This window comes from Phyllopteryx taeniolatus, chromosome 9, assembly GCF_024500385.1.
Source record: "Phyllopteryx taeniolatus isolate TA_2022b chromosome 9, UOR_Ptae_1.2, whole genome shotgun sequence".
In the NCBI taxonomy this organism is placed as follows: Eukaryota; Metazoa; Chordata; class Actinopteri; order Syngnathiformes; family Syngnathidae; genus Phyllopteryx; species Phyllopteryx taeniolatus.
This window is the reverse complement of record NC_084510.1, coordinates 26,202,673-26,217,992: the sequence shown is the minus strand read 5'-3', so window position 1 is coordinate 26,217,992 and position 15,320 is coordinate 26,202,673. Positions and strand designations below refer to the sequence as shown.

The window sequence follows — 15,320 nt, the reverse complement described above, 5'->3', positions numbered from 1 at the left end:
TAATCCTAGTTTGAAACCCTCATTCCAAAGCGAACTTTTAAAAACTACTACTTTGAAACTTACCCTGTCTAAAAAAAATCCTCTACCTGAAATTTCCGTTTAGGTTCGAAACCCTAACCTGAAACCTTAATCCTGTTTGGGGAAACTTCATTTGAAACTCTAACTCAGCCTTGCAACCCTAATTTAAAACTCGAACGAGAAATCCCAACCTTGGCTTGGAACTCTTCGTTGAAACCCTAATCCTGCCTTGAAACTGTCTTCAAACCTGACAGGGGAGAGACCCTCATTCGAAACCTAGCTCTAAACTCTAACCGAGGCTTGAATCCCTAATTCAAACCCTCAACTTGGCTTGAAAACCTTAACCTGTTTTAAACTTGGAAACCCTACTCCTGGCTGGAAACCAGTTTTCACACCCCTTAACTTTTGAGAGCACAATATTGTCATCGTTATTCGCTAACACAAATGCATCGTTTCACAACAACCCTTGTCCCAGTTCGATTTGTTGTCGACGGTCATGCGACTATGCGGCGCAGTTCTGCGTTGCGTTTACACGGCTTACCGAGTGTCACACTATTTACGAAGCTGGCTAGCTCGCAACATAACTGCAAACACGAGCCAGATCATGGTTTCCCATTCCAAACAAACCAAACTGAAGAAGATTTGGCGGCTGACGATGCGCACACAAATACACATTTCGCCGGGGGGGCTGCTGTGATTGAGGCTGCTTCCCTAAAAGTTGCGGGTCAATGTAGAAGACCATCTTTCTTCCTAATGGAAAAGAGCTCCACAACTCAGATGATAAACTACCCCCTCATCCCCCAGCCGCAGCGCCATCGCCGCCCACCATTACCTGCAGTTGTCATGACAACGTACGAGTTTCTACAATAAATCCGTATTGTCTTGCCGGGCCGATAAGATAAAACGTGACATGAATACGCCAGTAAATAAGTGAGCCCACGTTCAAATGAATGTCTCTTATATCAGTGCTGTCTTGTTTTAGGGCGCACGGTGAATCGTCAAAGAGTTTTCTCATTTTCCGTCAGCATGTTCTTTTTTTCACTATTTGTATTTTTTTTAATTTTCTTTTCTTTTTTTTTTTTTAAAAAGAAGGATATAAATTCGAAAGCCTTGCAGTGTGAGCCGAATCACATGACATGGCTGCGAGAGAAACACACGGCTAACAGATTGTCCCTCCGCTCGGCGACACGCCGCGCATTTCAATTAACGCCGTCTTTTCCCGTTGCCTCTGACTACATCAGAGTCAGAGCAAGCCCCGCCTCCGACGACATTCTCGACAACCCGATGTGGAAAATACAAATGCACGGATTGATGCTGTCAAGCAGTGGTGTCCAAACTACAACCCTGGGGCCATTTCTTTCCAGGCCTGTGTTACAAAATATAACATTTGATACAGGGGGTATTTGTGCAATGACTGAATGGAGCCCACTCTGTCTGCGTGAAAGGTAGAGCATGTGCCACTACACTACCAGTGCTACACCGATAACCATAGATCTGTTCTAGATATGCAAAGATGCAAAGAAACTATATGAAATTTCTCCTCGTTAAAGCTGAATGAAGATAATTCAGAAATCAAAAAGTTTTTCCTCAAGGGCCAATTTGTAAACACATCACATAAAGCGGCGCCCTTACTGTTCGGCGGTGATGTAGCCTTCCTCCTGCGGGACGCACTGCACTCCCGCCACCTTCACGTTGCCCTCCAGCTCGGAGAAGGACAGACCCAGGTTCAGGCCCCGGATGGTGACCAGCGTGCCACCCTCCAGGGGTCCAGCAATTGGGCTCACCTATGGAAGGAAGACAGAGACAATATTCGCTGATTTAGCAATTAAAAACAGTTCCCAGTTGTCTTCGTACTGAATGACGCCCCCAAAAATGTTTCGAATAAACAATAAATCTACCGCAAACTACCATCCCAAAACCCTCAAATATCATTTCAAACTACATTCCACTATACAGCATACGTTCCAACATTAAGTGTAAATGGCTTACTGATGATTTGATTTCACACTCGGAAGTGAGTGTGTGTCGCCTTTGCAAACCGTAAAGGTAGCGATTTCCAATCAATAACGAGACCGCCGTCGTTTGTTAGCTTGTGCTTTTCAATCGTTTAATCGCCGCTCAGCAGAGCAAAAAACAAAAAAACCCCAAAAACGTGCTGAAGACGGTAACTTCCACTAACAAGCCGGGTTCAACGTAACATAAAGATAGCGCGGTGCTCATTGTACGCCAAATCGCTCATGAAAATGAGCCATTTCCTCACTCCGCCTCTGGAGAGGGAGACTTAAGACCCGTTCTCACAGAATTTAAAAATATAGATAGAGATTTTGCATTCATGTTATAAAAGTTTTCTGGGAACTGGGAATTGTTTTAAGAAATTAGAATCTTTGTGTGTGTGGTGTTCCGTGTTGAGATTATCGGAGGACACCGCACACAATACGACCAAAACTGTTGAATGATTTATTTATCTTTCTGTTTGGGGTCCATCCATCCATTTTCTGAGCCGCTTCTCCTCACAAGGGCCGCGCGAGTGCTGGAGCCTATCCCAGCTATCTTCGGGCAGGAGGCGGGGTACACGCTGAACCGGTTGCAAGCCAATCGCGGGGCACATACAAACAAACAACCCTCCGCACTCACATTCACACCTACGGGCAATTTAGAGTCTCCAATTAACCTACCATGCACGTTTTTGGGATGTGGGAGGAAACCGGAGAACCCCGGTCCTCAGAACTGAGAGGCAGACGCTCTAACCAGCCAACCGCCGTGCCGCTTGTTTGGGGTCTATCACAGATATTTAAAAACACAATATTTGAAGATTTGAAAAATCCTTGCGTGTGCCAGACCTTATAGCGTTTCCGAGATCGGGGGCAGAGCTAGGGGTTTGTGGTGAGGCAAGGGCTACTCCGAAAAAAGGCAAGATTTGGAGATGGATTGTATTTCAATGTTGGGGGCATCGTTTTATCGCCAAGCCGCCAGATTCCATCAATCCATCCGTTTTCTCCAATCTTTGGGAGTAATTTACCACGTATGGGCAATTTTAGAGTCTTCACTGAAGCTAACATGCATGTTTTTGGACTGCAGAGTAACCAGAGAAGAAGCCAACCGGCAACAATTTTGCCAAACACGCAAACGTGTGTGCCGGTTAGCAGAAACTAACGCTGCTAGCTAACACAATTCGGTGATTAGCGTTTGGCCTTGAACTGGTAATGCTTTCAAACATTCCGATTGTTGCCTGGAAATGGCGGTTCTTCGTCCAGCCTTGACGCCAAATCTCGGGAGGAGAAACTCTGTGCGGAGGTGGTGTTATGTCAAATTGAGAACGCCTTGCTAGCAGATACATTTTGGGAAATGGAGAGTTCCCGAAAGATTTACAAACTTGTGTATTTTTACACTACGTGTGTTGGCAGGCACTCCAGAAAACCCAACTGTTTGTATACGATTGAGAGAAAAGTCAATTCTCCAGAATGTGCAAGCTTTCGTACAATTCATTTGCAGTCCCTTCCAATGTTCAATCCCAGCCGGAAGCTTTCCGGGGGACCGGAGAGCAGATCGGCAGCAATGCCAAAGCAGCGCTTTCCGGCGGAACGCGCCGCTCGATTCCTTTCTCCGCGCCTCCTTCACCGACGCTATTAATACGAGCGGGACATCAAAGGCCCGCAGCTCTTTGAAGCGCCGGCTCAGCGGCGTCTTCGGCGCGTGACCCGCTCGCCGCCTCTGTGCGACTGGAACACCGGTTTGTGACATAAGAGATCCCTCAAGCGCTTCGGAAACAAGCCGAATTCCCAGAACTGTCATCCGCGTCACCTCACAGAATGCTCCTCCGTTAACCTAATGACATGCAGTTAGGGTCCAAGAATAGCAAAATATTTGAAATAGCTGTAGGACATCTACTACATAAAACATGTTTATCATTGCCTATATTATTTTAAACCCTAATTATATTCCAAACTATTATCCCAAAACAATCATTCAATTTACCGTAATCATTTCAGTCATCTTCAATAATACCCTTAAAAATAAAAGTATTCGTACTTCAGCATTTGGCACATTTTTGGAGGGAATCTCTCCTCTGTTGTTTGCTGAAAAACTCACCCATTAGCTGTTTTTGTACTCAGACCGAAACCATTTCCCATATAATAAGATTGCTTCGGTGCCATCTGGTCGCATCGTGGTGCTAAGCACCTTTGTTCAACTGAGGGTAGGTGCTTGATTTGCTCAGGCAATAGCTGACAGAAAAAAAAAGTGCTTTGCTGCCATCTTGCCAATTACATGTGTGGGTGTCAATGATTTTCTCTGTTCGCGGCAGCGCCCTATCACCTTGAGTAGTTTACCACCCTGCTTTCTCTGGCGCCAACCACACAAGAAGCCTCGCCGGCCTGTTGGACCTCGGCCGGTGTCTTCCATCATGTATTTGTTTGCTGTCAACTCGTGGCCAACGCTAGCTACTCCTTGGCTAACACGGCGGCCTCGAGGGAGCAGTGCATTTTGGCGGGATGTTGAGGCATCTTCCAAAAACGTGGACAGGCGCCACAATGTGCGTTTTATAATTGGTAGGGGATTTTGCGAATCGGTGAGGGTTCGCTGTCTGCCTTTTTTTAAAGACCACTCAATAGAGTGCATGTGTTTTTCTCGATCTGCATGGTCACTGTGTTCCACTTGGCCAGTCGAATTCAAGAGCTACATTCTGGATTTTGCTTGCCGAGCGTGTAATTAAAACGTCTTTCAGGTGTCACGGTTCGTCACACGGCTTCGACGAGCTCCGACAGTCATGTGAGAACCTCTTCATATTTCGTCATGATTATGCTAATGCAGATGCCGATGACGCCGTGATCTTTATCAAGCATGATGTTTACCTCGTGCGCCGCCTTCCGTTACTCTGTTAGCTTGCAAAATTCATTGAGTCGCCCACGCGGACACAAAAGCCTCTGAGATCCCGCAAAAATCGCCGTCGTTGCGGCATTCATGCGCCTTTGACACTGACCAGCTAAGCAGGATTCGTCACGGCTCTCTGTTCTGTGTGTAAGGTACCGAGATGGGGAATTGTGAATTGAAGTTTGCCAACTTCAGAGGGCTGTGTGCAAGTTTCATTTGTTCTGTGACCACGTTTGCAACTCAAATCATCTTTCCCCATTGAAATGGATAGAAATGTCAATAATCCGTTTCAACCTCCCTAAAAACACAACAAAGGTTTTTGCATTGTGTTATTTAATAATGAAAATAGCACTCTATAATATTGTTCTTTAACAAAACATATAATCATGTAATTAAATAGCATGTTAAGAATTAAACAGTTCGTGCATCAGCATTCATTGCGGCAGTATAATACAGTCCTACAGACGTAAGCGGACAAGACTTTTGCAACTACTGTAGGTGACTCAGTAAGCTTGAGTAGTCGTCATTTTTCACAGAGGAAAAATAATATATGCCTGTGAGTATTGTGATCGTTTCTGTATACACCATTTGCGTTCAAATATCTGTTGCTTCAAGCCTTATGACGCTATTTGTTAGTCTGTCTATGGCATTTTGCATTGTTTCTTAAGCTTAAGTGTAATCAAAAAATCCCTGATATACTTTACTTGGACCGCGATTGGGGAACCGCGATAAACCGGGTGACTACTGTACTGTATATTGAACGTACTATATACTTTTTACTTGGTAATAATAACCAAACACTTCATTCGCCCCCAGTCGGACAACGGCCCAGATAGCCGAACAAACCTCGGCGATGCGCGGGTTGGCGCACTTGACATTGGCGGCGGAGAGGTCGAGCCAGCGGCTGGCATACGGCGAGATGGGTGGGCAGTGGCGCTTCATGGTGCACCTGCCCTCGCTGCTGCACCAGCCGCACTGGAACTTCTTCTCTGCCCGCAGGCACATGCCGCAGCTGTCTCGCTGGGCGCCGCACTTGTACAGGTGCACTGCGGGAGGGACGCACATCCGCAAGAGTGATTCGCAGAAATGGCTGCTCCGAATGAGGCTCATAAAATGTACTGTAATACAACATGTCAACATCCCAAAAACAAGACACATTTACTGATGCAAGGATATCGGCTCACATGACGAGATAAATGTTCTTTGTTAACAGCTGTTGGTCGGTGGCTCGGTTGTTTATCTGTTTGGTTTGTTACTCGCTTGACAGTGTGGAATCTTGGTTCACGAAGCTCTTATTCACAGATAAATTGCTTGAGTTCATTTGTTTTTCGTTGGTTGACGCAAAACGTAACAGGATTATGAAGAAGATTTCAAGCTTCACTTGCGCTGATATCCCTCGAGAGTCGGAATTTCTTCAACGAAGTTCTACTTATCATATTTTGGGCTGGTCAGTCCCAATTTTTGCTGCAGGTATGACCGCTAAGGTAAACCCCGATACGAATATGGGTTAAGACCGGATCAAATACATGACTTTGTCTGTCCTCGATTACGTTGAAGGCGAACAAATGTGCAGCTCCATCTTTCACTCCTCGCGACACACTAATGAGTGAGGCGCCGTTGCGGATTGAGTCCCTCGCCCTCTAGGCTACGAGCCGATACGGGTGGAGAAAGACACCTTTAATCTTCTCGGGATTGTCGATGATGAAGTTGCCGTTCCACACGATGGCGAGCTCCACCGCCAGGTCGCTGATCTTCACACCCTCGTACGTGTACTGGGAAAGAGAAGACGGCCGTGAGCGGGGAGAGGACGAAAGGGCAGCGAGAAACGAGAGGCTTTTTAACCATCTGTCATCACCCGCGTCAGAGGACTGTGCCCTTTTCATGCGTTGTCGCAGACGACACGTCTCGCATTGTAATCGTGCAACAAAGAGAAGACATCTCCCGAATTCATCTGCAGCCTCTCGTTCGGTGATACAAGACAAGGTCACAGCGACTCACTAGGAGCATGCAGTATTTATTTGCTTTCCATTTCACACTCCCGCCCTCCAGCCTTTTCTCTTCAAAATACAACTATGCTACACTACAATACATTTGATTTCTTTTCCCTTTCCAGTGCATTTTTAGTTGTTTCAGTTCATTTGTTTATCTTTCAGGGACCACGTACAGAAAATATCAAAATGCTCTGTACCAGATTATAGCTTTGTAGCTAATTTCCATGGAAGGGGTGTCGAAAACTTTAAGTTAAAAGAGATTAGGAGCGGCAAACCGTATAGTGTACCTATACGCCGTGTGTCAAAATAGTTCAAGATCTGGTTTCGCCCAAAATATATTGCAATGCTCCCGATGCCCGATGACGTGGAGGACATTGAGACGGCCGTGACAATAGAGCTGTGGAGGATCCCGGTAGAATCCTTCGAGACATCGCTGGGAAAGGGTTTTAGACTGCAGGGGGAGTACTTCGAAGGGGAAAACTTGTATTTTGGATTTCAAATACAATAGTGCCTTTGTGAGACCAGTCCTGGAACTTAGCTGACACGCCTCGTACACACATAAATGAGATTATTCCCACTTATACCATACACTACTGCTACAATAAGGTCAAGTCCATTTCCTGTTCTATGGTTACTTTGCTATCACTGGTGCCCTACTGTGGTGAGAGGCGCACCCATAAAAATAACACTTTAACCCTCCATTTTCTGAGCCGCTTCTCCTCACGCGGGTCGCGGGCGTGCCGGAGCCTATCCCCGCTGTCATTGGGCAGGAGGCGGGGTACACCCTGAACTGGTTGCCGGCCAATCGCAGGGCACATAGGAACAAACAACCATTCGCGCTCACAGTCATGCCTACGGGCAATTGAGAGTCTCCAATTCATGCGTGTTTTTTGGGATGTGGGAGGAAACCGGAGTGGCCGGAGAAAAGCCACACAGGCACGGGGAGAACATGCAAACTCCACACAGGCGGGGCCGGGGATTGAACCCGGGTCCTCAGAACTGTGAGGCTGACGCTCTAACCAGTCGGCCACCGTGCCGCCTCACTTTAACCGGTTTTACAAAATGTCTTTTGGTGAATGGAGTGAAATTCGTGTTTTATCCACACCGTAGGTGCCCAAAGCGCTTTCCAGAGGGCCGCATTCGCCCACGCATTCAGACGGCAATGGGCGGATGCTGCCTTGAAAGGCGCTGCCAGCCATCCACAAAAAAATGAAAAAATTCACCCACATACAAATAAATCAAAGAAAAAGCCTTACGGAGCTGTTCTGGCACTGGACGCTGGTGCTGTTGAAGCGCAGCGCCGTGACGCGGTGGCCGACGCCCTGCACGTTCACCACGCACTCGTAGCCCCGTTGGCCCGACTGCGGCTGCGGCAGATTGCGGGCCCTCAGAGTAATTGGTCGCACCTCGCCGGCCGGTATGAGGATTTGCCCGGAGTGAAGGAGTTGGGGGCAGTCCTGAATAATAAAAGGAGTGTGGGGGGGGGGGATCAGACAAACAGGAAGATGTAACGGAACCCGTGGCACGTATCCAATTTTGAATTCAACCAAATTTGTTGGGAAAATGTAGGAAAGCGGTGCATTCGCTTTCTGTGGTGTTCTTTGCATTCATTTAGCCATGAAATTGGTGAATTCACATCCGTCTCTCCATCCATTTTCTTCCGCTTGTCCGGGGGCTGCTCGCAGGGGGAGCAACCTAAGCAGAGAAGCCCAGACTTCCCTCTCCCCACTCACTAATATCGTTGCAGTTTTCCTGAGGAGTTGTGACCGTCTCCATGTATATCCGCATGTCTGTGTTATACTGCCCCCAGTTGGCCAAGGCGTGCACATCAGAAGCATAATCACAAAGAATGAATCATGATGCGCAAACTGTTGACTTCTTTCTATTCTATTTCATTTAATGATTACGGCATGTTTTCATAAGGTACAGTTTTATTTTTCTTTCGTGTTTTTCGGTTTGGGTAGATGAATGGCCTTTCCGTTCAATTGAATGGGGAAAATTGATTTGAGATCCAGGTGTGTGGTCACGGAACGAATGAAAAATGGATTGTAATTCAAACAGATGAGAATAAGCGGTTCCACTTCACGGCGCCTCTCTTCCCATGTTGTCCATTTATTGCCGAGTCTGCCTGCGTCGTCGTGTTGACATAACCTTTTCTTCACAGGATATTAACAATCTGTCACTGTCATCTATCTTGACGTCTGCCCGTCATCATCTGTATTAATGCACACTTCAGTATGTCCCTCGGGGATTGCGGCAGCAACTAGATCTGTAATCCCAGTGATGCAAGTTGTTTTTACTGCGTGTTAAAGCCTTGCCGAGATCCAAGCAGATGTGTATGTCGCAGTATCATTTTTTTGGGTTGAAGCTGGAGATACTTCATGAGGTTCATCGCCACAGTTGATTTAAAGTGAATTGTGTATAATTGTTTCAACAAATTAGTAGGCCATCGGGTGAGTCTCAGCCTGCGCGGAAATGCACCATGTATGCCTGTAAAAATATATTTTAGCGGTCCCTAATACAACCTCGCTAAACTCACTCACTAGCGCCCCCTGGAAAGTGAGGAAAATGAAGCCCCCGACACCAGTGTCACAGATCAACATTGAATTTGGTTAAGATGTCCATCCTAACAGACATTCAACGAAAAAAACAACGACCCATGCCTGAAATGGATCAGGAAGTCGGCCATTTTGGTTTGGGGCAGCCACGGGTCAATTCCTTGACACGGAGCGGATTCGCCCGAGGAAGCCCCAATCAGAAGGAAGTATCCTCTGTATCCTTGAAGTATAACTTGTGAATTGTTTTTGCCTAAGTTTGATCATTAATGCAAGGATTCTCAAGAAGTAAAACAAAAACTGAATCAGCCCAGACACCAGAGTTTCAGATTGATTGACCAATTAAAAATTGGTGGGCCTGTCTGCCATAAGAAAAAGTGGGAAAAAGGACCCATGTATGAATTAGAACGGGAAGTCAGCCATTTTTGTTTGGAGCAGGCAGCCATCTTGGGTGCATTCCAGGTCTCATACTTTGACTTGACCCAAATGTGCCCCAATCGTAGGCAGGTATCCCAGATGGACAGGCATTGCTAAATTGCCAAGCATTTTTGCATATGCCAGCTAATGGGGGCGTAACGTGGAGTCAAAGTTGGATCATTATGAGGGGGTCACGCTGGAAAGGGCTGTGCGAGAGCTGCAGCTTTCATTTGGATGATGAATATGAATAATATGAAACTGAATATGATTATGTTTGTTAACAATGTTTGTCGGCCAGTGGGTGTACGGTCTGCACGGTTTCACTGAATACATTCCATTTGTCGTAGCGTTGCATTTGAATGAGTTGCGGGCAAGTTTGCGTCGTACCTCTGAGGCGTTGACTCTGCCCTCCTGGAAGGAACAGCTGCTCGGGTCATGGGTGCACATGTTGCGATATTTACACCAGTGGCAGCGAAAGGTGCTGTTTACGCACGACAGACACCTGCGGGACAAAGTGCACTCATTAGGGCGTGCGATGTAAATGACGGGAGAGAGAAAAAAACACGGCAATAATAACAATTTGAGGTAAGAGCTACACGGTGATGGATGGAAAGATACACACAGACAGATGATGGTGAGGGACCAGATTGAAGAGAAACATGACAACAAAGGCTCGGCTGTGCTGTGACTGAGCTCTTCGGCTCTAACGTTTGTGTCAAATGAAATTTCATTTGCTATTTCGCTCGCGGGGGGAGAACTCAGTGGCAACTTACTTGGGTCAAAAACATGGGCGGGGAAGCTATATCCGGCTCGAACATTTGGTCAAGCCCGCCATGCAATTCCAAGAACAAATAAAACCTCAGAGGAAACAATAAAAACAATGTAAAATCCCCAAAAGAGTCACTAACAAATACTCACAATTAGGTGTGCAACGGTTCATGTATTTGTATTCTAAATTGTCAGTTAGGCAACATTCTGCACGGTGCAGAGGCCTACGGAGACAGACAGGAAGCGGAACAGCCTCGCAGTCGAGCCACACGGCCACCTGGCGAACAAACACAGTGACGCTCAGCCTCTGGGCAGCCAACGTCACGGCTGGCGATATGCTTTAGGCAGTACGACATTTGACAGAGACGTCAATATTGTGCAGTGCAAAGGCAACATTGAAACAGTCTCTCCTGGGAAATAACAAATGCCATTGCTGTTTTTATAGAACAGCATCATGTCGGCTAGTTCAACTGTGACAAACTTTTCCGCCCAAAATATATACAGGGTGACAAATGTTTTATTTATTGTATACATTTGATGTATTGATTGATTTATCTATGGATTGAAAAACTTACTGCTAGCAGTTTGCATTTTTGGAAATTTCATTTGAAATGCTGTTAAATTTGTTCCTGTTGACACAGAAGCAGCGGTAGTACGTAACTGAAATGGTTCCCTAGCGCCGTGTTATTACTCACGCCCCAGCTTCCACGGCATTGTCGTTACCATGACAACGAAATGGCCTAACCTCCCAGAAGGAGACAATGTTCACCCTGACCTCGCAAACCTTCATTCGTGTTACCATAAACGACATGGACAACACTTGCCGTCGTCATTATCGGACCATACGGTTTGCTTTCGGGAGACATCAATTTTGGGAGATGTTTGACTCCCACTTTGCTGAGTTTGACCTTGAAAGATAATAAAAGCTTTGGGGGCGGGGGCTATAAAACCACAATGCTGCAGCTCCAAGCCACAAACGCCAATAAATGGAGCGCCATCTATTTATTTATTGTATCATCATTAGCTGCCGTGGGGGGGGGGCAGTGTGGCGATGGAAGAATTGGAAATATGTTGTGTACATACAGAATGAGTGTGGGAGGAAGTGAGAGAGACTTCTTTTGTGTGTGTGTGGAGGTGAGGTATGAATAGGTCGCAAGTGCTGCAGCGCCGGGATTATTGATAGCGGGATGCTGCAGGTCAGGAGCTGCGTCGGACGTGAAATATTCATGACCGGGAGTTCGCGGGGGTCACGGCGACGCTAATGAAGGGCCGTGTGTGTATGATGAGCTCCCGACTGCTCTCTCTAATGACTTAATTGGGTATACTTGCGTATTTATGTCACAGTCAAAGAGCCCTTTGGCATCGGCGGTGTGCTCTCTGCCACCGCGGGCTAATTTCGCTGCGAACACCAATCAACACCAATCAAACGCAACCTCCAGGAGTAACATTATTGTGTATTCGCGAATCCAGCGAGTATGAGCTTGTGGCGGAGAGGGGAAAGTTCTTTAAATTGGGTGCGCGAGGCTGTTCGCTCAAATTCCAAGAGGGTATATTGTGGTCACTTGTAAGTCAAGGTACGACTGTAAGCGGGGTTCAAATGAAGTCATACGTAAGAAATATGAAGTATGTGAAGAAATGTCATCACACTTATCTTGAGCAACACAATCACAACGAACAGTTTTGTGGTCTGCCACCATTTGGATTGTGACGTACGTCAATTGTTTGCGTATTAAAGCGGGATACGCTCATACCGATTTTTAACATTTTCTAAACGTGAGACCCACACGTGATGAGGACAAAAAAATAAATCACGTGTTCTGATCGAGATGACCAACACATAACGATATCTCTATCAACAATGGCGAATTTCCCCCCCGATCCAGTTGTCTGACCCGTGAGAGGCAGCACCGTGCCACAGGCCAGATTGCCAAAATATATAAAGAAGAATTTTCTGTTGAGTCTTGTAGAATCTTCGGGTTAATCGCTTTTGTCCGGACTGTCCGTCAGTACTGCCACAACTCTGATCGTACTTTAAATGTCCGTTAATCTCGTCAAGGGACCCTACAACCATTTTCCCGTTTCGGGTCCCGATGGAAGCAAACTAAATGCTCACCTCTGCTCTCTTTAAATCAAGCACCTTTAGTGCTTTCCGTAATCTCACCACTGCCCCCCCCCCCACCGTTTCTGGTGGTACTGCAGTGTTGGGACAGAAATACGGACAAAGGGCACACACTCAATGCTACTTGTGAAACGTCCAAAATGAAGGAGTGTGTCGGGCAAAAGGTCGACTACACCAATCACTGCAAGGAACTATATTCTCGAACATGGACTTTGGAGCGCACCAACCTTCCTGTGAGGACGCCTGATTTCTAGCCGACAGCTAGCAGAGAAAGTCAAATCGTATCCAAGAAGAGGAAATGCAATGAAATCTTTTCAGGCTGCACCGTTACAATGAAATAGGAAGTTTTGGAAAAAGTCACGAAAGGTCTTGTCAAGTTATCTATTCAACTTCCAGTGTTAAATTATAGTGTCTGAGTCTTTCAAACCGTGGCTTATGATTTCTATTTTTCTGCTGCCTAAGACTCAAATAAAAAGCAAAAAGTGATTCCTACCCAAGACCCGAAGTAATACATTATGTATTGCTGTAATCCATCCATCCATTTTCTACTGCTTACAGCAAAATCAAAAAGCCATTTGCCAAGAAAATGTGCGCCTGCTTGACTATCAATAACTTTATAATAACCCAATAAAAAACTGATTGAGAACCCATTTTAGTTCCAGGAGAAACAAAATACATGTGTGTGTGTGTGTGTATATATATATATATATATATGAAATATAATTGGAACGAGTGTATAAAAAATGTATTTCTGCCCCGTTTCTAGCCACTTACTAGTGGTTCACTACATTTAATAATTGAATATACCATGGAGAGGGGTGGTTTGCACAGTCAAAAATCATTTTAAAATGGTATCATAATAATAAGGGGAAAAGAACCAAAGTCATGCCAAGTCATTTTTTCTGGAACTTTAGAATGAGTTTAAATGAGAGTCATCAGAAGACAGAGTGTGTGTTCCTATGCGCAACAATGTAACATGAATGTCTGTTGCAAAGCAGCGCGCTTCGATGATGTTGGTAGGTGGCGTTGGTGACACTAAATGCAGCCCTGTTAGCACCATGGCCCCAAGCCAAGTCACTCCCTGTGTTTATTGTCTATTTGCATGGCACATTTGAAGGAAAAGTCCCCTTTTTATGACTGCATTGTTTCATCTGCCCTCCAGGTACCCGAGCACAGTGAACACTCATCTCTTATTTGACCACAAACCCAATCATTCAACGGTGGTGCCTCGGGGAAACGGGTTACAAAACAAAATGAGGAAGTGGCATGGCATTTAGTCTCATGTTTTTTAAAAATTGTATTTATTTTTGGACCTGCAACGACTTTGCTTATTTGCTCATCATCAATGGCTGTATCTTTGTTTGTTTCTATTTAAATCTGTTAGACAGCAGGGCGGCCAACTTAAAATCCCAAACAAACAGGCCGTGACAAATGCGTCATGTTGACTAAAACGGAAGCTGACAGCTCGATTCGGCTCGACGTTATCTAAGAGCCTCATCTTAAGCAAGAATCTGCGCATCGGTGCCCTAAGTGAGCGAACGCAGAGGTGTGTGGACTCACATGTGATGCGTGCTGCAGTTGAAGAACTTCACCACCGTGCTGGCGACCATTTGACCCGTCTCCTTGGAGTTCAGCCTCAACTCCACCCCGGCCCAGTCTGACAGGTGAGAGAGGTAGACCACGTCAATTACACTACAACGTACTGTATGTACAGCATAACAATTCAGGTTTGGGATGTTGTTGTTGTTTGCTCTCAAGTGGCGTGATTGGAATATTTGCTGGAAAACTCCCGTCTACCACAAGATGGCGCCAAATCTCTTTTTACGCGGAGAGTAGTACCTTGTACCATGTTACTTGCACACTTGTGGTACATGTCGTCCAAATCAGACTTATTTGTAAGACTTGTGTTTAAAATTATATTAAAGGTAAGGTTTGGGGTCATAGTTTGTGGTATATTGAGGCTTTAAACGAACCGTATTTATACACCCGCGTCAGCCCGAGCAACACAAAAATAAACACCCACTGTCACTAGAAAGTAGGGTGAAAGCATAGACGCTCCATTATGGTCTAAATATGCTTTGCTAGTGCTGATTATTATAGAAGCAAAGTAATTGCAGATGGCGGCCAATGGATTAATGTGGAGGTTAACCCAGACCGAATAAACATGATGTAACGTTGAATATTTGTATTATTGTTTGCTTCTGTGTTTCGAAATCTGCAATTTGGGCGTCTGCGCGTGTACGAGCTGTTTCATGTGTGCACCAGTGGCAACACAACCATGGCGCATAGGCATCAAATCCTCATTAGGCACTTGTGCAGTGTCAATCCGGCCCAAAATATGGAAAAATAGCGTCAGAGAGAGAGGTGAGGAGGAGGCCGCTGAAAAAAAGAGAGAGAGGGCCAAACGTTCAGTCCTTTTTTATCTCGCCGCTATAAAGAGCCACCTGGCATCTGCCTTTCCGCAAGAGCGCATTGCTATAAGGTGGAAACCTGACAGGATGACTGCACTTGGACGACAAGCTATTTGCAAATGAAACCCAAAAAATCATAGCTGTCTTTTGTTCACGTCTCTCGTGTTAATAT

The 15,320-nt window shown here is 45.8% G+C and overlaps 1 protein-coding gene across 5 annotated transcripts in view; it reads right to left on the bottom strand.

Annotated features, from left to right (window-relative positions):
- LOC133483530 (plexin-A2-like) overlaps nt 1-15,320 on the bottom strand; it is a 95,196-nt gene that overhangs the window by 29,078 nt on the left and 50,798 nt on the right. For all 5 annotated transcript variants that reach the window (XR_009790140.1, XM_061784891.1, XM_061784890.1 and 2 more), the window contains exons 8-13: nt 14,298-14,394; nt 10,238-10,352; nt 8,135-8,335; nt 6,563-6,659; nt 5,734-5,933; nt 1,651-1,802 (exon numbers count right to left, since the gene is read on the bottom strand). Coding sequence is in view for 4 of the 5 variants with exons in the window: in XM_061784891.1 (XP_061640875.1) it covers nt 1,651-1,802; nt 5,734-5,933; nt 6,563-6,659; nt 8,135-8,335; nt 10,238-10,352; nt 14,298-14,394 (862 nt within the window). In the remaining variant the exon portion in view is untranslated. The remainder of the gene's footprint in view (nt 1-1,650; nt 1,803-5,733; nt 5,934-6,562; nt 6,660-8,134; nt 8,336-10,237; nt 10,353-14,297; nt 14,395-15,320) is intronic.